The sequence below is a fragment of the Periophthalmus magnuspinnatus genome, chromosome 21 (assembly GCF_009829125.3).
Source record: "Periophthalmus magnuspinnatus isolate fPerMag1 chromosome 21, fPerMag1.2.pri, whole genome shotgun sequence".
Taxonomy (NCBI): Eukaryota; Metazoa; Chordata; class Actinopteri; order Gobiiformes; family Gobiidae; genus Periophthalmus; species Periophthalmus magnuspinnatus.
In genome coordinates, this window is record NC_047146.1 from 9,504,732 (window position 1) to 9,527,676 (window position 22,945).

At 39.3% G+C, this 22,945-nt stretch overlaps 1 protein-coding gene across 2 annotated transcripts in view; it reads right to left on the reverse strand.

The window, feature by feature from the left end:
- LOC117389186 (FERM, ARHGEF and pleckstrin domain-containing protein 1-like) overlaps window positions 1-22,945 on the reverse strand; it is a 49,422-nt gene that overhangs the window by 4,888 nt on the left and 21,589 nt on the right. Inside the window, exons 3-17 of one of the 2 annotated variants that reach the window (XM_033986808.2) lie at window positions 11,862-11,966; window positions 11,674-11,716; window positions 11,524-11,602; window positions 10,674-10,771; window positions 9,759-9,873; window positions 8,462-8,609; window positions 8,046-8,141; window positions 7,810-7,973; window positions 7,627-7,695; window positions 7,445-7,535; window positions 6,833-7,040; window positions 3,445-3,626; window positions 2,221-2,310; window positions 961-1,094; window positions 10-91 (exon numbers count right to left, since the gene is read on the reverse strand). In XM_033986808.2, coding sequence (XP_033842699.1) covers window positions 10-91; window positions 961-1,094; window positions 2,221-2,310; window positions 3,445-3,626; window positions 6,833-7,040; window positions 7,445-7,535; window positions 7,627-7,695; window positions 7,810-7,973; window positions 8,046-8,141; window positions 8,462-8,609; window positions 9,759-9,873; window positions 10,674-10,771; window positions 11,524-11,602; window positions 11,674-11,716; window positions 11,862-11,966 — 1,704 coding nt within the window. Of the gene's footprint in view, window positions 1-9; window positions 92-960; window positions 1,095-2,220; window positions 2,311-3,444; window positions 3,627-6,832; window positions 7,041-7,444; window positions 7,536-7,626; window positions 7,696-7,809; window positions 7,974-8,033; window positions 8,142-8,461; window positions 8,610-9,758; window positions 9,874-10,673; window positions 10,772-11,523; window positions 11,603-11,673; window positions 11,717-11,861; window positions 11,967-22,945 lie in introns of both variants that reach the window. The other variant, XM_055230844.1, reaches the window with a different exon arrangement.

The following is a 22,945-nucleotide window of genomic DNA, read 5'->3' on the forward strand; positions in this document are numbered from 1 at the left end:
GTACTTTACCTTTAAGGCTTGTAGGTTCTTTAACATTACATCTCCAATGCGCTGGTAATCTCCTTTAATGTGGGCATTTGATCGTCCTTCCCTGTAGCGGATAGAATGATTAAGTAATACTGTTGTGTTGCTTTGTGTTTAGTGCCATATCTTTTAAAACATCTTTCACTGGCTTAAGCAATCACCTAAAAAGCAATATTATCCCCCCACACACATTATCATAGTTTCAATTAAAATAAATAATAATAATATAACTTAATTTAATTGTAAGTAGCCTATTAGATCTTTCTGTTTTTAATTAGTTAGAGAAATATTATCTATCTTGGTCCTCTCTTATTATAATTTTCTTTCATATTTTTTTTCTACCAGCAGGGGTCTCCCTTTAGCAGGATTTTTTTCTACTATTCTACTGTTACTGGATGCTTTGAACAATTCACTTTTTCACTGTTTAATTAAGCATGGTCTGCTTGATAACAGCTGCAAACAACACATGAAACATCTGTTATATAATGTTGTACCTTCACAGAATCATTTCAATATGCAAAGGAATAAACCACACAAACAACATCGATTTGCATACGCTTTTGGAGCAGAGTTGGTGGCAGTATCACATTGTGCTGATGCAGGTTTGGAAATAAAAATACCACCACGGCCCCGGCGGATGGGCACACATTCCTTTAGCCTTACAGCGTTTGTGCATCAGTGTCGGAGAGTGTGATGCACCGTGCTATCGGCATAACGTCATTAAAGAGATCAGACGACAAACCCCACAGGCAAAAACAGCTCTGCTACTGTATGACTGTTGCCATGGAGACAGCAACCCCTTAGGTCATCTAAAAGAGACTCTGCTGTTTGATTAAATGCCACTAAAACTCATTAAAACAAGCTAAGAAGTTGACGTGACAAACCGACAGCAGCAAATATGGCTGAGAGCTATAAGAACAACCTCACCATACTCACCATAGGGCCAGCCTCTGCTCCACCTCCCTGAGAAACCCTGTGTGGAATCTGTGCAGCGGCTCAAACGTGGAGGACAGGGTGGTCTTCAGCGAGTCGGGAGTGGACTCGTCTTTTCCTATGGCACTCTGGAAAGACTGAAAGAAGCAATAAACATGATTACTAAGCTATGTGCACAAATAGGGTTGCTAAACAAATACAAATGCTTCTATACTGTCAAAATCAACCTATAGAAAATGCACAGCTCTAATATACTGTATGCTTAGTAGTGTTGTGATACTTTTGTAATGACTTTTGCTGTAAGTGGCTTTGCTCCAGGTTTTAAGGGGCAGAACAAGTGCACATAATCATTCTTCTTTTATAATTGAAAGGAGATTTTAACTTTGATTAATTGCACAGCTGATAATGAACGCATACAACCCTGATTGGTTAAAAAGAGTTATTCAAGAGACATTACTCAACCAGCATTGCAAGGACCATTTTGATATTCCTTGATTCTGGGAACCTGGGAACCATTTGTTTCGTGGTATCTAAATCAACTTTCTTGTCATTGTTTTTAATACATGAATTGTTGAACTTCTATCTACTTCACACTTTACAAAATAAAACTATAAAAGCACAGATTCAAGTCATTAGTTGGACATAGTTGAAAGTAGTTTGGGAAAAGTAAATGTTTTGGAGAAGGGCCTGATGAAGTCGACCAGGGGGCAGCAGCTGTTGATCGGATGACTTCACTCTTAATAGATACACAAACCAGTCTGTGGGAACCCAGAGGCATGAGAGAGACACATATGGAGCAGCATGACTCCAGTATAAACACTACACCACACAAGATATACAATGGGTACAGTACAAATTTGAAATTAAGAAGAGTAACATGATATTATATAATGATAGACGAGCAGGTTTGCAGTAGTAGTAGTGGTAGTAGTAGTAGTAGTTCTGTGTATCCATATGACCATCTGTTGCTAAAAATACACAAGTCCAAATCAATGCAGGTCCTTTTAAGCACCACACATATTAGTATTCATGGCCTTGACTCCTTGAGATAAATCGTTACAGAAAAAAACCCTGTGTGGTGGTGAATGAATAAAAAATGAATTCCCGGCTGCCAAAATATCCCTGTGTCACTTCCCCACTGTTTTGTTTGGGTTCTGCAAACTGAAATGGAGCAACTAAGTGGAATAATCAATGTCTGCTCCCCAAGGTGAAAGAGAAACAAAAGTTTAGAAAAGAGATAGCAGAGCAGGAAGTCGGACTTACCACCGTGATCACCTCCAGATCTTTCACATACGTCCTCTCCGTGGTCAGCAGCTCCTTGGCGATGAAGTAGGCCCGGTCTGTAGGAAAACGCTGCACAAACACAAGCAAATAAGCAAATATGTTTCCTCCTGTGAAGTAAAAGGGTTTTTATTCTTATTAATGCTAATTTTATGATGATTATTTGTGATTATTTATGTTTTAATGTTGTATGGTGATTGTGCACTTTGAATTACGAGTTTGTGTATCTGTTGCTATATAAATAACCTTGCCTCGCCAATAATGTATAGTGGATTTTATCTAGAAGAGATGATACATTTGTTTTTTGGAAATATTACTATGCAAAGAGTAAAACGCAAGCCTCCGATGACCTTTTCAAATGGCACTTATCTGTTTTTGCAAATGAACAGTTCGTATGAATTTCCCAACAATAAACAGCAAAAACTTTACAACAATTAGTGCCATTCAACGCACATTTCACAGTCAAATTTATTCCTCCAAAGCCTGCGCTCTTCTCCACACAACATGCTTTCCCTGACAGAGAATCGGCTATAAACTTTACCTCATTGACTATTTGAGTCTTGATCTTGATTAAAATTTGATTAATTGCACAGCTCTAAACGATACTGACATGTTTTACTACAGGACATGTTTTAAAATCTAAATTGTTCATCGTTGGGCAAGACATTCGACCCACCTCCTTGTGTCTCTGAACACTGACGTATGAATATGTGTCTGAATGAGTGAGTGATTTGCAGATATAAAGAACTTTGAGTGCCTTAAAGGTGGAAAAGCACTATATAAAAATCTGATCATTTACCAAAGTCTGGCTGCCGTTTTTCTCATTGGTTTTGGCTATGAAGGACATTCTTAGTCCACAAGTACAGATTTCACTTTTGGATTTAGTATAAACTTTCCATTTTTGGGGTCTCATTATTATTCTGTATAATCTAAATGACCTCATAAGGCTGGTTTGTAAAGAATAGCAAGGAATGGAGAAGAAATGATCTGATTTTAGTTGTATTTATTTATGTTTACTAAAAGGAACCCACAGGACTGTCTATTTGTGCTTCTTTTGTTTCCATCCAGCCTATGTAGGAGAGTGGAAAATACTATGATCCCACTGGAGAGTTATTGAGGACAGTGCTATTTTTGGTATCAGACAGGGACTTTTTGTGGACCCGGTTTGGCATCAGACTTTATATTGTGCTCTCTGAAGTGACAAACCTTCCTGCGTACATCGTCTTCATCATCGGTGCGTATGCTGCAGGCGTCGTTGAGCAGGGGGCTGGTTAGAGGAGAGGGCTGCCGACCGTCTGGGCTAAGGCTGCACAGGTCCAGGGACTTCTGCCCATTCACCAGGCCCAGGGAGTGGCACGGGGACACGGGTTGATGAGGAGTGACTATACCTGTGGAGGGGTGACAGCAGGACGAGTGAGGGAATGGTCAAAATGTGGACATGTGTATACACCTACACCTTTAGACCACTCCCATTACTATTCCCGCAACAATTGATGAGACAACTGCAGGTATTACACTATGAGGATTACTACAAAAACTGCAATTGACAACAAATACTACAAATACCACTAAAACTAACAACTAGTACTACTACAATTACTACTCCTTTTACAAATATGACCACAACTAATGACTACTACTACTACTACTACAATTAAAACTACAACTACTAAAACTACTACTTCATCATTTACTACTGCTATAACAACTAGCCTATAACTGCCACTGCTGTTACCACCTCTGCACAACAATTGTCTGTACTTCTCTGTAAAAAAAACAAACAGTATACTTACTTCAGAGAGTATTAAATTGAAATACTGAACGTTGTTAATTTCCACTGTGTCTATTATATATAATTATTATAAAATGGTTTGGTTTGTGTATTTTTAAACCAGCGGTAAAGAGTAATTACCAGTGTTAATGAAGCCTGACCCAGACTAGACCTGTCCTCGGGGATATGAGTAACAGTGAGTGCTCTGTGAGGGATCTTCCAGAAGTGAGAATCATCATGAGTCACTGTACAGTCCAGACACATCTGACTTACACAGTCTCGTTACAGTCACTAAACAAGCTCAGACACACAAGGGAGCTACAGCGAGGGGGGGAACGGGTCTTTTATGTATCCGCACTCATCATCTACATACAAGGTCAGATCCACTATCCTCTGCTGTCCTCACTGCTGCTGATATAGGCCAGTAAACAAAATCTGTGCTACGCAAAACAGTGGGGGGGACATTCATAACACATCAAAACATATTTAACAAAAGCTTCATAAATATCTCCTTTATTGACTTTGGTATAATTTGTGTATACAGTACTAATATTTTTATAGCAGCATATATAGAAGCTCTGTGAACATGAAATATAATTAGTGATAGCGTCAAAAATCATAAACACTACACATTTAGAAAGCTAGTTTTGTTAGTAATGTTAGTACATATCAAATACAAGTTGCAGGTTGCAGTCTGTGGTTAATATACACATGCACAGAGTCTAAAGTTAGTAGGAATTTACAGTGATGTGAGGACATTGAATAAAGTCACATGCAGTGAGTAGCAGCACAAGCAGAAAAACAGCAGTGATCAATGAAACATGAGATTTGTCCGTATATAATTAGCTTCCTTTCTGATCACTGTCAAACAACATTTCACAATTTAAGTAACAGAACGGATTCATGCATATGCAGGAAACAGACAAGTCATGACAATTGCATGCTGGCAAAACAAAAAATGAATCATGTGATACAAAATCCATCACATACCATTCATAATGCATGACAGAGCATAAACAAAAACACAAGTGCAATAGACAACGCAGAAGGAAGAGGTGAATGAAAGTGCAGTGCAGTTTGCAGTTAAGTTCAGAGGAGGTGAGAGCAAATCACTGACAGAAACTCAAGCAGGTGTCAAGAGCAGAGAGAGATGAGAGCTAAGGGGAAAGGACTATAAGCTGTTATGAAGAGGATCATCTACTGTAGAGCTGGACCAGACAAGTCGCTCTGACCTGGAAAAACGCTACACTCAACCAAAACGGACTTTCAGACTGGCCCGGGCTGAACCAAGGGTATCAGTGGAGATGATGACATTTTAGCCTATTGCTCTTTTCCAGTGGGTATAGTGAGGTCGCCAAAGCAAATCAAATCATTTCCCTGCATCATTTCCTTTGCATGATTTGCAACACCTAATAATGTGCTTTCCTCATTTATTCCTTTTTTGGTCTTGCTAAAGGCCCGCTACCTGGAAACTGTAACCTTATGTGTATATACCATTCACATGTACATTCAACACCTAAAAATGGGGTCTCTTTGAGGTTTAAATCATCTAACTTGAGCTGTTCTTCTCCTGAGTCATTACGATAAATATAGGTCATGTTGTAAATAAATAAATAAATACATATATAAATAAATAAATAAAATATGAAAATGTTATTCAAGGCATCAGGAATACTGCTAAAAAGGTGAAAAAGATGTAACTTAAATAAACTCTGACTCATGATTTTCAAGTCTCTATGGCTAACAACTTTTTACAACAACAGTAATGGCACTTATTTCTAAAGATACTGACAAAAGACAAGATTCTGTATAAGAAAATTGCTTAATGTACCAAGCCATAAAAGTCTGACTATTTTATGCTGTCTCATAAGCAATGCATCTCCTACAAATAGAACCACTTATCCCTACCTCCTGCGGTGATTTCTTTTTAAGGTAGCGCTAAGCTTAAGATGGTCCCTCTGAACATGTAGCCAGACAAAACCAATATATCTCCCGCTCCATTAGGCCAACACGCAAAAGCTTTAAATGCAGATGTAGCAGCATAACGGGGATAATGCTAGAAGCTAAATTCATCATCGCTAAAAGTTTGGCAGGTGTTCCCATCTGCCTCCTCGTCCAACTGGAGGCTCCCGAAAGAGAACTTATTTCTAGGGATATTAGAAGAAGAAGACTGGACAGTGTTCCTGCACATTACTGGACTGCCTGGGTTTTCGGATTCGCTTGATTCTGAAGCACTGGTAGGGGAACTGTCATTGATTAGAACTACGCCCATGTGGTTGGTACGTGCTTGTCTTAAGCGCCTATGCCTAGGTCTGCCTCTACCTGGAGCTGTTAGACCGTTGGCCATCATTCGGCGCTCCAAGGCAGCCAGACGCTCAGCCCTGGATACACTTGGACGGGATTCCTGGTTTGACAAGTTGTGGGCTTTATGTGATCTAGATTGTCGATTTGGGGCAGTTGAGAATCTACCATCAGCGCAGTTTGATGAAGTAGGACCATAGCCATTTTGGATGCTATTTTGGTTAGCTGGTCTACTTTGGTTTGCAACTTTTCTCATTGGCAAGGTGACAGGACTGCTGAAATCTCTCCTGCCATCCCTCACTATTGTATTATTAACGTCTTCAGTCCTTTGATAAAACTCATTATTCATTCTAGTATAGGAGTCGCTACATCTCATCCTTCCTAAACTGTTCTCATGATAGCGGGGTGCACTCTGTGCCATAAAACTCTGATTTGAGCGAGCAGATATGTTATAATCAAAATCGATGCAGTCACTAAATGGGATGTAAGTGCCTCTGGATTTGGTAGGCCTAGATGGCGGACCTATATTTGGAGCGTCCATGTTGGTGGGTCTGGCCGGACTCCGGGTCTCATCAGATGGTCTGGACACAGGCCGCTCCTCGTGACCGTTCCTCTGGTGGTACGGACTGGCCCGTGTGATCCGGGACACTGCAGGGTCCTCCGCACTCACAGCCACTGAGTCTTTCCAATGACGATGAGGAGAGTCCACTCTTTCCCCCGGAGCGCCATGCTGTTAAAGAGGCAAAGACATGTAAGGACAAAAGTCACGTGGAAATGCTGTAGGTGTAACATTGGGAGTATTTTTGTGTTTTTGAAAAGACTGTACACTGTATACATAAACAATGATTAAATTATCATATTATCATAACTACAGTTTGCTTTCCATAATTTGGCAAATTTGAAAATATCATAAAATTAAAAAAAAATTTTAAAAAAAGTCAAAAAATTGTTGAAAGAGAAGATTTTTTTGTGTGTGTGATTTTTATTTTTATTTTTTTTGATTGTTTGTTCTGTTTAAGACAGTACAATTTCTCTGCAAATAGTTTTAACCAGATCTTTTTGTCTACTGTTGCAGGGGTCAATTTTACTCCAACGATTAAAATAGTGACATATATGTTTAAGTTAAAGACATACTTCTGGCACTTCGTGGTGTCTGGGTGAAGGCAAAGGTGACAGTCTGCTGTTATGCTGCACTCGAGTGTTGTACTGCACCCGGCTGTGTTTCCTGTCACACAGGAAGCGGAAGGTCAGTGTCTTACAGAGTCCAAAACACCCTGAGATTAACCAAATGTGTCCAAGCTGCCGGCAATCTTTACCTTTCAAACGGGATCTTCTTAAACTCCGACTCCCTCACGTAATCAATCACCTGCTTCTGTGTGCGCCCGCTGCCGAGACAAGTACAGAGGAGATAATAATGGGGTTTTCACGTAGAGCTGTGCTAGACTATGAGGTGATGGGTAGGGCCTGCTGAGAGGTACTTTATATTAAACTGAAGGTACCTGAAACGAAATGACGATCCCCGAGACATGAGCACCGGCTTACGCTTGGGCTTGGGCTCCTCGAAAAGGCGGAAAAAGGCATGATACTCTACACAAATCTTCCAAAAGACTTTACAGCAATCCCGGCTGGCCATCAGGAACTCCAGTGTGTCCTGGTATGAGCTCTGGTGACCAAACACAATTTAAAATAAATAATCCAGCTACAAATGAGCTTTGCATCTTACCTTGTCACATACATTCAGGTCTGGCCTCAGTTTGATAAGAAACCGTTTTCTCTTGAAGCTCAGTTTACGCACTTTAGACCAGTTGAAGGCGTTGATCTTGGTATGTCCCTATAATAAGAAAACAGAACATGCAATTTAAAAAATAAATATAAGGAACCTAACTTTAACCACTGTCCTAACGCTAACCTGAACATAAACACTATTCCTAAACTTCAACCAATCAAAACAAACCGTCCCTAACTTGCACTAATCATGTCACAACATGTCTCTTTTTGTTATTTTGTTCTTCAACATTAAAACTCAACTTAGCAAAGCCCTAAGCATTTTGCCTCTCTAAACTCAAAAGTAGCTTAAATATAAAACATTTCATCAAACAAGTAGAGACTCTTTCACCAATGCCTTCAGCTGTTGGCATGAGCAGAACTAACCTGAAAGACCAGGACGCCTGTGTGTGCCACTGCTAAACTCAAACTGGACCCCTCCCGATCCTTGGCGGGGTGCAAACGAATCCCGTACATTTCCAACCTTCGAGCCACCTCCAATAAATGATAGTCCGATTCTGCTGGTGTTTGACCTCTGCGACAAAACAATAGCAGAGAAGTTAAGTCTGTTCCCTTTCATTTTAAGTTTTGTTTTGTTTTGTTTTTTTATTGTATTTTATGTTTTGTATTTTGTATTTTTAATTTTATTTATTAATTTTTTTAAATACCAGATGCCCCGTCAGACAAAAATTTCTAATTTTCACTGGATTTCAAAATGGCATGGCACAATGTTAACCAATGGAGATCAATATGTGTCACAAAATGTAGTTTGTGTCAGAGAAATAATAGCTACCCTTTTCCATCAGCAAGTATTTTGTTCATTGCTAACAAACAATTAGACACGCTAACCACTTATTTCCTCTGTGCAGTTCTAGCTAACAGTGTAGATTAAACTCATTATGGCATCGAGCCAGAAATAACAACCACTTATCACAGAAGTTTAGACAGGGAATGAATCCTAATGGAAATCCACATGTCCGTCTTAAATATCAGCAGAGGAGGTAAGTCTAAAACAAAGTAGAGTTTAGCCGCTGCTCAAATGTCGTGAAGTCATGCGTGAGTTTGAGCGGTAAACAGTGAGGAGGAGATCTGGACTGTTTCCAATAATACTGTTCTGAAAGCATAGCAACAGTCACATAATGAGAAGAGTGGATAAAAGAAAAGCTCCAATACACAGGAATGCACCACCAGGCCCCTTCCAATAAAGACAAGAGGATCTGACACAGCTGTGAGCTACAACCAGGGTTTAAAGATGTCAACAGAGTCAAAATTGGGTTGAAGGCTATATACTGTTATAAATCCCACTATTATTATAAAGGTGATATATAAGTACACAATATAACATGGTGGACAAATACCAATAACTTAAACTGAAAGTAAGTTATTTTTTTCCACTCAAAAAGTACACAATATCTAACTGAGAAAACTATATTTTTACCAATTAGAAAATGACCAAAACTGCTGATATCTACAGACATTCAATACTTTTCCAGCTTATGCCACTACAGTCAAACTCAAGGGAACGAGCTTTAAAAAAATCCCTGTTCTTGTTCACGCATGAGGAGAACGATTTGTGCCCCGTCACGGTTTCACTGACCTGATGATGTAAGCTATAAAAAAAAGCCTGTTCTTCCAGTACTCAGCCTTTGATCCATACTCCACGTGTTCTACACCATTGACTCACATATGCTTTGAGTGAAACTCCATGATCTTGTCGATAAGGGGCATTTGATCTGGGATGTACGAGTTGTTGAGGAGGTGTGACCGGCACTGGCTCTCCTCGAAGTCCCCAATCTCAGCTGAGGACAAAGGGAAACGGAGAGGTACATTTAAGCCATTGTTATTAGTTATAATGAATAAATTATGTTTATGGGCTATTAACTGACTGCACATCGCTGTAAGTTACTGTCTTAGCTGTGTAGTGGTTAAAATTGTTTGCTGATAAAAGTTACGCTGTTTATCTTGGCTGGAGACACAAAAGGTTTACTAGCTCTTTAGCCTCTGTTAAAAGACTATAAACAAAGAATTACTTCAATTTAATGATAATAATTAATGAGGTTTGTACAGCCTAGGCTTTTTTTTCTGTATTTAAAGGTGCACTATGCAACTTTTCGGAGGGGAGGTGGCACCATCTGTTCTTGTGCTGCCTGGAATATCCCACAGTATAGCGTTAAACTTACACTTTAAAGTCAAAACAGTGTTAATCCACTGTCAGAAAAATATGGCCTTATCTGAGAGCCCATTTAACAATAGAAGGTAGTGTCATTTTTCTTTTTCTTTTTTTTTATTTATTTTGAAATAAAACTGACTTTGAGCTTGACATCCTTTCTACATGTTTCAAAGAATATGGTGTATTTGTTCACCATGGCACCACTTCTTCTCCCTGCAGCTCTGAAATGTCAGGTTATAAATATATGCAGTATTCTTTCGACAGGACGTCACCATATGCGCTCTTTCTGTTTGAGATTTCTGATTGAAAGGTATCCATGGCAACGTAAAGATAATCGATTTGAGACAAGGCGCTGAGGGCCCTCTCATGATGAGTAAGAAGAGAAAATGTCTGATTTACTTTGATCCGCAGAGCTAAATAAAGACTCACATTGGATAATATGGGAGACCAACAGTGCGGCGCTGGTGTCGTTACACGTCAGGCGACCACAAGAGAGATCCTGCTTGATCTGAAGAGCGAATAAATATCTGGAAAAAGACAATTCAGAAAGTTGGTAGAGTGTTTGTCCACTGATCTGAAGGTTGGCGGTCTGTATCTGCATATGGGTGTGTGGTTCCTTGATGTAAAGCGCTTTGAGAGTCTTGAAGGTGGAAAAGCGCTATATAAAAATGATAAACAATCCTCTTTTCTCTCTTCTTTCAGTTTTGTGTTAATAGGTGATATTGTGAGGACCTTTGCCCATTCAACATATTTTTTTAAATTGTTAACTGCAGTCCTAGATTTTTCTCACTCTGAAATTCATGGATAGTAAGTTCTGGCAGTTCATATCTTAGCAAAAAATGTTCTGCATAAAATACTGCCTCAATAAGTAAAAGCTGAGTTTCTTACAAAAAAAAAAAAAAAAAAAAGTAATCTAATCCTATCCACTTAGAAATTCCTAACAAGCATTTCTTTTCCAGCATCATATTTTTTCCACACTGTAAAATATGCGTATTAAACGAGCTTGATCCTTGCGCAAAGCAGAGAATAATTTACTCATTGTAATCTCTAGAGAGGAGTGAATCGTAAACATGGCAGCCGTGACATGTGAAGTGCAGCATTCCACCAGGAACCAGAACATGTTTCAATTATGCGTGTTCAGTACCGCTTTGCCACATCTCAAGGCATTTACATCAACAAACTGTGTATAAAAGCTAGTTTACACATCTCCTAAGAAGACATAATGAAATCATAACACAGGGCTAAATACAGAAGCATGCTTGGATAGACAGGAGATTACCTTGTCAGTTCTTCAAGTAATTGAGTGTGGTCAGGGGGAAAGAACTTCACGGCAAATCTCAGAGTGGTGTGTTTAGGCCCTGCAAAAGTATATGACATAATATTATTGTTTTTATAGGAGAATTGGAAGCTTAGTTTTAGGTGTACTTACGTCTGAGCTGCTTTATAATAGGCTTAATGTGATCTAACCAAACCTGAAAAAAACAAACAAAAAACAACACATGCATTCATTAATTTCACATTATGCCAGAGTAATTGGATACCAGCAACGAGGTACACTCACACCGCACTGCCCTGCCTCCAACTATCCTATTTTTCCTGTGTATTTTTCAAACCTACCATCATCTTTTGGTGGTTCTGAAACTCCAGGCCAAAGTAGTCTCCTTCAATGAGGTTCATATGGGAGCACACCAAGTCCAACAGCATTTTTCCTGGGGCTTTTTTCTGCAAAAACAAAAGGAAACATGTTGATTACACTTAAAATTCAAACACAATACTACAACAACTAGATAATATACACACTTTTACATATCTGCTTCAGGCACCACATCACTCTATATATATATTAGGGCTGTGCAAGTAATTATCATTTTAATCATAATAATAAAGATAGAGACTTGATGATTCAGTTGTCAATTATATGCTTGGGTGTTTTTAATCAAGAGGTTCACAGTCAATTTTCTGTCATTAAAAGCATGTGGTTTGAAGCAGAGTTTAGAGATTGGGAGAACAACGTGTCGTAAAGGCAACAATTGAACAATCGCTCAGAAAATATGTGTTCGATAAGACAGAATAAAATAAAATCTAAAATTATGAATGATTAATATGAGGAAAAAAATGATTGCTGCATTTTCATAACACCCAGGCTTATCCAGTAAAACCCAAACAGAAACAAAAGCTTGGTGTCCTTTGTAGCCCTGTCAGACTCACTATTGGTTAACGTCGCTGCTCTGGGCTTCCCCCTTGCCCCGGGCTCGCTGTCAACCCCCTTCCCCCTATGATGCTCCATACGCTGTGGGCCTAGCAGACTCCATGCGCCGCTGAAAGACTCACAGCTTAACTCCTGCTTTGATTTGGTAAGCGCTGGCAGTGTCGCTTACTGTCACAGGTTTTTAGCTTGAGCAAGATACAAGATTGAGCAAGATAGCAAGCAGCAACAACACAAAAATGCATCCAAATATCGTCCTTTAAGGTCAAATAAATGTCAGGGATTTCCACCACACAAGCAGAATGCGATCTTATCAGACACACAGCATACACACATGCACTACCACGTAATCATGTAACAAAACAGTAAATGGCATAAGGCATAGGTACGCTGCATGGCCAAAAAAAAGGTCACACACTCTAATATTTAGCTTTGATTATCATGCTTTGATTATCATGCTTTGATTTATCATGCGTTCACTGTGGCATTGTTTCGATAAGCTTCTGCAAAGTCACAAGGTTTATTTCCATCCAGTGTTGCATTAATTCTTGCATTGATGATGGTAGAGTCTGACCGCGGCACAAAGCCTTCTCCAGCACATCCCAAAGATTCTCAATGGGGTTAAGGTCTGGACTCTGCGGTGGCCAATCCATGTGTGAAAATGATGTCTCATGCTCCCTGAACCACTCTTTCACCGTGCCTGTGCCATCCGGGAAGAAAAAATCCATTGATGGAATAACCTGGTCATTCAGTATATTCAGCTGACCTCATTCTTTGAGCAAATACTGTTGTTGAACCTAGACCTGACCAACCAAAAGAGGCTCGTACCTATTTGCGTAGTTAAATTCAGGTGCTAGATGCTACAAAAAAGCATTAAAACACTAAAAACTAAAATCAAAACTGCAAATCTTGCTTTGTTCTATAAAACAGTTTCATATATATTACCAGTAGAATAGAGTATCAAAGATTTCATTTTTATTTGTCTTATTTTTTCTCATCTTCCTGTGTCCTCTGCCTCACTCCTGTCTGCATGGGCTGTCTCTTACAGAACACAGGGCGACCAGCTGTTTCCATATGGTGAGGGCTTTGATGAGAAAACCCACAAGAACTCATGAGACGGCTGCAGGGAAGGGCCACCAGCCAAAAAACGCCTTCTGCACAGACACACAGCACTAGTTACTAATATGAGACTCCGCTTACGAGCTGCAGCAAACCAAGAGTACACATGTGAGGTTGAGGTTTTGAGTTAGTTTGCTTCCTCAACCGTAGACTGTATAAACAAGTGGACTAAGTGAGTGCGACATCAATCACAGTGTTCAGCTCCAGTCAAATGAAGCTCACTGAGGCTACAGGTTATAGGGGAGAATTTGGAGCCGCGTATCATAGCAACCAAACAGCCAATCCGGATCCAAGACTGTTGAAGGTAGCACAACTGGTTTAGCAGGGAGCGAGCACTTATGCTGTCAATCAAACCTGTTGCAAACGCTAGAGGGAGCAACCTTGGGGAAAGATTTGTCTGATTTGTCTGTTATTAATGTTCATACCTTGACAAAATGGCAAAATTAAAACACTAGGATCATGTAGAGTGGGTCAAGATGAATATTTTAAGACCAAAATGACCAAAATGTAAGACCAGAATGACCAGAATGTATTTTAACATATACAAAACAATTAATAGAAAAGCAAAATATATATATATATATATGTGTGTTTTCCGGTCTGGTTTATTTTGCATTTTGATCTTAAAAAGGCTAAATAATTTGGAAAGCTATGGGCAGTATTTTCCAGATAGGTAATACGTAATGCCATATATCCAGTGTAGATATATATGGAAAATATGATGTTATGGTTTTCAAAATGTTGTGTCTCTTTACATGGGAAGTAGGGATTCAATTTTGATTAACAGACAATTAAAACACAGGTAAAAATTTCAGCACCAATGTGAGAAATTTAGTATTTAAAAAAAAAAAAAAAAAAAGCCTCCTTCACAGGATCCTCACTGTAAAAATCAGCTGTCAGCGTAAACTATGAAGTGACCAGGAGCCAAGAGGAGATGGTCAGCTCTGGGCCTGATTAGAGTGGGTCCGCTGTAGATTAAAAGCAGCTGTTCCCGACTGCAGAAGTGGAGCTGCCATTTGACACTGCTGCAGCCGCACAATAACATCACTGTTGTTAATGAAGCACAAGCCGGCGTGATTCAGTGCGGTCGTAATACGCTGGAAAACAATTACCTTGGTTGGTCAAGCGTTCCAATGACCAAAATTAGGGTAAAGATTTTGTAATGAACGGTAAAAGTCTTTGTGAAGGATTTTCAGCCTGTAGCCTTCAGCATGTGACACCAGACATCTATACAGAGAAAACAAGGCCAGGACTGCTCTCTTGTTCTGCTTTTTTATTCCAAATGCGACAAGATTTTTTCATCCTTTTTTCAAGCACAGTGTATCTTGTTTATATTGGTATTGGTATCTAGACAATATTCAAAAAAATGCATAGCTCTGTTGAGGCATTAGAAAATTGTAAAAGTTTTCTATGAGTTGATCAACAGAGCCACAAATAAAAAAAAAATTAAAAAAATAAGCATGAAAAGATGATTACTAATGATAAACCAGATGCTCATAAACTATTTTCTTTACTGTCCCATTGTGGCTGACATGGATTATCCCTATTTTCTAGACTTGGAATTCCCAAAATCCAATGGCAGTGTCATTTTTTCCGCACAATAAATACATTCTGGGAATACATGGAACTTTGGTGAACTTTTGGACTATTTTATTGCTGTTCCACTTCATGCGATAGAAAAAAATGTAAAAGCATAAAAAAATAACAAAATTTTCGATACATCTCTTTTCCATAAACACGTCGTGTGACCCGACCCAGAAAAGTATGAACCTCCTGCCACGTCTGGTAGAGCAGATGACATTCTTTCATCACGCGAAAGGCCAAGAAAATGTCACAGCCTCCTTTTTACGATCTATAAAATCCGTGCAGTCCAAACCCGAGTAGCTATAGTTCCCAAGTGGAGGCATGAACGTGATCCAGTCGCTTGGATTTCCTTAGACCGAATCTTTTTGCTTCGTTAGGCTAGCACACTGGCTCTTGGGATGCTACTACTGTTTACATGTGTATGAGTGCGAGCAAACTGCATCGCTACACTGACCCTGCCACGGCTGGGCTCACAGTGAAAGGCTAAATAAAGATGACAGCGATGTCTGCACACGTCTGCTGCTCTGAGGTCCTGAGGGTAGATGGTAATACAGTGTACCTCCCATCACCCATGCACACTTGGAATAAAGGCCACGGCACATGCCCAATAAAAAAGGTACAAGGCTGGACATTAAATAACACTTTGTTCTTGCTACTGTTCCCCTGAAGGAGTTGTTGGCATGGTCCGTCTCATTCACAATGCACTGGCAAGCACCCACATTTCACCAAGGGGAATACAAGGATATAAAGTGGATTATAGTTTAAGGCTACACTTTATGAAAACCAAAGTCGTTCACCCCAAAAAGCTGGAAAGCTGTATCAAAGACTTTTGAAAGTGCTGTGCCAAGCATCATATACTGTATGCTTCCACTGGCCACAGTAAATAATGACTAATATGAACATCAGTGCTGCTTGTTTTAACCATCGACTGTATATATAAATGGACATTTAGCCTCCGCGTTCCAAATAGGAAGTGATCACGGGGGCGCTTCCGGCTCCATTGACTCCAGTTGACTCCAATTCACTTTACAGTAGAAAACTATCGCCCCTCTCTCCGTAAATGCTGCTGTCAGGCTCATTTTGGTCTTAAAATGTTTGTATTAACCCACTCTAAATGATCCTGGCATTTTTATTGTGTGCCTTCAACAGCTTTGCTCCAGATTCATACTCCAAATTCGCCCCTATAACTGCCACCTTCAATAAGCTTCATTTGACTGAAACCCAATGCTATGGGTGTCCCTCAGTCCATTTTTTTACAGTCTATGGTCCTAACTTATTTGCAGTGTGTTGCAGCAATGTAATTAAAATGTAATAACACTTTTTTATGGTGTGCATCTTAAAATTCACATCTGCATGGAGGTAAAATGCATCATTAAGACGTATTGTATCTTTTTCAATTATAAATCAATTATAAACTTGGTCATATTAGGCCTTATTATTATATTAGTTGTATATTATTTTTGCATATAGGTGGCCCAGCATGTTTGGACTCAATAGTTTAACATATTACAATAAATAGAAGGAGTTTAAAGAGTTGATGTATGTTCTTCTTTACACAGTGGGCATCTCACTACAGCACCCCCCCGCTTTTCAGCCATACCTTGAAAGATAACGGCGCAGTCTTTACACAGCAGGACATGTCCTAGCCTTGACATTCAGCAAGCAGATTAAGGTCAGTGATGAAAGAGCCATTTGAAAAGTGAAATAAGCAAATCAAAAAGCGGGAAAAGGTCAGGTTTTGGATTCCGACTAACTCTACAAGGCTTATCAGCGCGTACACAAACAAGCTTAGGGCTGTCGAAAAGGCAGGATTATCACAAACCAACTCACTTTTATTAACAGAAGAAGCCTGGTGGTTACTGAAAACGGATACAAATCACATCATGTGCCTCATATTAAAGACTACGCTGTACCAAAACAGTCTGAGATCTAACATGAAATGCACAGTAATAAGCCAACATTATAAAGGTGGGTCAAATACTCGCACTGATTGTGTGTTGAAGGTTTGCCCCTGTTCCACTGTATAAAAAAGCTGTTGCAAAGTGTCAAAGGGTTTGTGAAAGCGAGGAACTGGTTACTACCAACATGTGGTTTGAATATTGTGGTTTTTTGTTTTTTTTTAAATTTGTTTTATTTAAAGTCCAATAAGATGACTGAAGATATGCCAGATAGATAAGTGCCATACAGTGTTAATTGCTGATTGTAGCTCTACAGTAGTACATTTTATTGCATCAGCTGAGACAACACTTTCAGTCACGGTTTCCTTATTGCATCATAAATCTATTTGATGGGCGAGCTATTATCTAAAAACCTTATTGGATGTCCTTGCTTATAAAGTCACGTATCCCTCTTGTATTCATTTGCTTGTTATACAGAGCCAGCCTATTTGCATATGCCAGCCTGAGCACACTGTAAGGGAATGGGAGGACGGGGAGGTCATGGTATCCAGGCTGATTGAGATTCAGGTCAGGCACTATAGAGGTTCCCAGGGTGACTCCAGGAGTGTGGGGGGTGGGCGGGGGGAGAGAGGAGGGAGTGGGGAGTGATAATCCTGTCCGACGCGCATCCAAACGTGTGGATACGCATATGTTAGCAACAATAATGAGCTGCAAATGATTATACTGTATGGCATTTCAACACCGCTTTGATGAGAGAGGAAACCAGGGAGCTAAGGACCAAGGTACGTTCACAATGCATCTGATTTTGACTAGTTCAGGGGTCTCAATTAACACTGTTTTGCCATATTGTCCATAGACAACGCACAGTGGCTAAATCCAGTTTTTCCTCGCTATAACACAAACATCCAGGATTTTTTGACTGGTAATAATATTTGTTTTTGTCAATAAAATAGTAGTGAAAGGCTTTATGAGGAGAAAAAACATCTTAAATATAAATACATGTACTGGTGGAGGGTCCAACACCTCGTCTCCATAACAATTGTTCCCCAGAATGTCACTAAACCAAAAATGTGCCTTGACTCTTTACAGGGTTAGACAAGAAGCTGTCATAGTCTATATAAAAAAATTGTGTCATGTGGAGAAAATCCATCTCCATAGAGACAAGCAGTTAACGTTACCAGGAAGAGTTACAGGTCAGGGGTCTCATTTATGAAGTGCGTGTACGTACAAAAATGATATATATGTGATTTTGCATATTAAGTTTACAGAAACGTGCGGGCAAATCCATAAACCATGAGCTCAGAGAGAGGAGAAATGATTAAGTTTGATGAGACTTGTGTTTAGTATGTAGATACACTTACTAAACATTCACTGCATCTCTTTCTATGTATTTTTTAAATGCCTGTAAAAGAATAAATGCAGGAGAATAAATATGTTAAATACAGTGAAGCATTCCAGGAAAAATAACCATCTCCATGGAGACAAGCAATTGGCAGACCCTCCACCAGGAAATGGCAGTGCACCTTTAACGTGACCCTGGAATACACTGCTCAAATATGATTCTTTTCTGCTTTGTCTCCTTTTCCATTTGCTCAGCTCCAGATGAAAAGTGACACGAGAGAATGAAAGCGAAAGTGGCGATCAGGTCGTCACAGTTGTCAGGACCATTCTGTCACACCAGCCATCCCTGCGGGGACTGCAAGGACAAGCATGAAAATAATGTCCCTCGACTGAATAGAGGTGGAATCTGAAGTAAAAGTGGGTTCCCGAGCACCCCCCCCCCCCTTCCTCCCTTTCTGGATGGCAAGAAACATATTGATTTAGCATAAGGAATAATTAAATGAGCTGTTGCGGCCATTGTGCTGGTGTGTGGAGACCTCCCACTAGTGACCATAAATCACGACAAGGGGCTAACTGTTAGTGCACGATCATTAGCAGACAAAAGAAACAACAGCAGCTATTTCCATGGATCATTCAACAAAACAAAAAGCTAAAACAAACTCGTGCTAAAGTGCTAGTTTGGGAGTTTGTGAATAAAAAGATCACTCTAAAACAATTCGGAAAAAAGGTGAAAAGGTCAAATTTAATCTTATTTATGACTACTTTTTTTTTTAATCTACTCATTTGAATATCGATTAGTAACCTAGGTAACTATATTTTATTCTCAATCTCACTCTTATATGTGTACTTTTCTTTTTCTGCACATCAAAACCAGCACATGTCTAATCCACAGTGCTGTTTTAAATTTCCAGGTTAACTTCACAGCACAAAAATAATCATAATTTTAACTAAACCAGATATTTGTGATTAGGATTTTTGCATAATCAAGCTGTTTTACCCAGATTATAGAGAACATACAAAAGGAATATAAAATGGTAATAGTCACATGGGGGGGGTTAAGTGTCTTGCCCAAGGACACAACAACAGCATTCATCTGTGAGAGCCGGAATCGCACTTCTTTATGTCGAGAGCGGGATTCGAACCGCCAACCTTCACATCAATGGACAAACACTCCAACTGCCAACTGAAATTCTGCCGCCCCCAGTCTTTCTGAATGTACTACGCCGATATTAAGGATTTACCGCAGTAATACATGCTCGGGGTATTTAAGGTGAAAGGAATTACCAGAAAACGAGTCCTCTTTTCACTTACTGAGGCTGGCAGTGAAATGTGACTCTTGGTGGTTGGGCTCAGACACCACGGGGCTGGAGCTGGGATTATTTCACTCACATGGAGAGAGATTCACTTTACATTCGGGCAAGAAGTACTTTGTATCAGGGCAGGGTTATAAAGGGACAGAATAATGCATGTAAAATGAAGCTTTGAGGAATAAAACTGTGGCCAGAGCCGATTGTTACAATTTGTCAAATAAAAGTGGTTATGGTTGAAACTTATATTTTCTGGGGTCTTTATGGCAAAATTCTTGTTCAGGGCTAGATGCTCCGTTTGTCCCAACCCAACGCTCAAAAATTGAAAAGTTGAGCCTATTTAAAGTGCACATATTGTGGTATTTGATGACTGATTATAATGTTGTTTCTTCATCAAAAACATACCTGAAGAACAGAGCTTTGGAGATGTAAACCGATTAATAAAAAAGGGTTACTTGAGCATGTGTGAATGAAACAAAACACAACTTTAGGTATGTTTTTGATGAGGTAAGAACATTGTAACATGGCTTAAAGCTCAGAAGAGTCAATTTTGCGTAATAGAGTACCTTTAAATATATTATGACACCTTTTTCCGTTTAAATACTTTGGGAATGGGAGGGTCAGCGTTTCAGTTTTTGGAACACAACCCAACTAATGTGTTTAAATTGATTCATCCAACACTTTTTCTTCAAAGTCCACTGCTCTACCTGCTCTAATACGTGCATTAAAACACTAGTTCATTTATATATTGCATTAGTTGCTCATCGACAATATATAGATTGCATGGTCCTGTAACAGTGACATGAAGACATCCCCACTACAATACAGAGAGCGTGAACAGAGTAGAGGCCTGAAGAGCAAATGAGACAATCAATAGGTTAATTAGGAGCTTAATTAAGATGAACATGGGACTGGCAACTCCCACAAGGTCAAACCAGCTGACAAAATCTTACGTACTAATTGGAGCATAAATGGACATGTATATCTTGCATGTATGAATTGCAATTTATATGTTATGCTGGTCGCTTATAGGAACAAATTAAGAAAGCTGTGAGGGAACCAAGTTGATAAATCTCGGTTTGGACATTATTTTTTCCTTCCCAGCGTAAAATCCAAAAAATGTGTCTGAAATAGTGTCTGGCCAACAGTAATTTTGATCCATCTTGCACCTTTACTAGATAAAAACACATAATTAAACCTGGTTCATTACGGTCATATTCCCTCAATATCAGACGATGTGACTCATGCAAATGTGTAACAGCTGTTGTGTCAAAGCAAGGCCAGGTAAACATCCACACCTTGAGCCCAACTCCTCACTCCTCACAGAGCAGCCAGATGGGACGCTGCCTTATACAGGAGCAAATGCCCACAGTCAGTTAATTACGTGGAAGCTCTTCATAACCAGCAGCTCGGTGATGCAGCGGCTGACATCTTGATTGGCTTAATTACTGTGATGTCTTCAGTGTGAGTGTGCAATGGGGGCATCGGGGTGTAATAATAATAGGAGCAATAATAGGAGGTTATTAAGACAAGGTGTGTTAGCATAATTAGATGCATATTGTTCTTTATAATATGCCCAGACTGATTTATAGTAAAGAGATCATATGTAATACAGTTAGTCTCATAGGGATTCATAAATAGATGCAAGGAGAATGAAGTGTTTTCATATGACACACTAAAGTGGTAACAATTATTGACAAAAAATGCAAGGAAGTACAAAAAAAATACATACATGATGGATCTTGCAAATAACAAAGCCTGCAAAAAGGCAAAAGAAAAAAACCATTGTGTTATATCATTTGGGTGGGATCCGGAATACACACTTCACTTCAATCTTTACGTTTTCAAATGGGCGTGATTGACCGGTGTATTAGCCAATCAGGAAATAAATATCACCGGGGCTAAAAAAAACGTTGCTGATTTCTACAGAATCAATGAGTAATGCACTAAATTCTGTTCATCTGAGGTGAGATAATTTTATTTGTAAATCAAAGGTGACCAATCAGCTCCTACGTTTCACATGTGTCGCTGAAAAAAAAAAATAATCTGATTGGACGATCATGTTTGTCCAGGCTTGAGACGCAACAGAGGGCATGGGGACCAGACTGATATCAATATGTATAAAAAAAAAAAAAAAATAGAAAAAAAACGAGAGATATCTGTCTGGATTTGCCAGGCAAGTGTATAATACAATAATCTATTAAATTTGATTAGTAAATAACTGAATTAGCAATGTCTTGAAAGTTGAGTTGTGCATGAATGTATCCACACTCTTAAAGGGACCACACTGCGCCTCTTCTATGTCAGATGCCTTGTCCCTTGTCCTCCTGTCTGTCCCCTGCACAAATAAATAATGACAGCTGCACATGCCTCTTTAGTGCTGAGTCTTTCCAGAGATTAGCTTTAAACGACTTAACCTCAGCAGAAGAAATCCACAGGTTGCAGCTCTGTGATGCAGTTCAGTTAGTGCATTGATCAGAGTCATGGTAGCATAGATCAGCTTTGTTATTTCTGCTTCACAATCAAACTTTTTAAAAATCAGTAATAAAAAAAAGGATAATAATTAATCTATTTCTCATTTTAACTGAATCAACCACATTTAGTCTAATTTACAGATTATTTGACGCAGGAAATGAATAGTATCCAGATCATGTCCATGTTTATGCTTACTCTCTAATAAATATTGTTCAAATGGTCAAAGTAATGCAGTGTAATCAGATATACAGTGCTGGGCAGTGTCCAAGTCCACAAGGTGCTTTCTCTTGAAGAGGATTAAGGTCAGGAGCCAGAAACTATTTGCAGAGTGAAACAACTGCCAATAATATAACTTCTACTGAGAATGTCCTCATTGTTTCTACTGGAACAGGATTAGAATTTACACTGAATAGGACAGTCTTTGTGAGCACCCGTCCATAACGAGCTGTACTGGTGTGATGTCGCCACCTGACCATGCGCTACAAGCAGTGAAGTGTGCGTTATACTCTCACATTTAAATTATTAACAAGTGGAGGTACATCTGTTGAACTGGACCACGCAGCAGTATCCCCACATTCCCTTTTGCTACACAGGTTATCTTGGTGTTTTCTTCGTGTTTTTTTCTATGTACTGTATCATCTACATATTTGTTTTTTGTTGTGTTTTTACGTGAAACATTTTGTGCTGCTGAAGTTGTATTTGCTGGTGCTGTATAAATAAAACTGAGCTGACTTGAATTACTTGACCACAAACACAATGAACATAATAAAA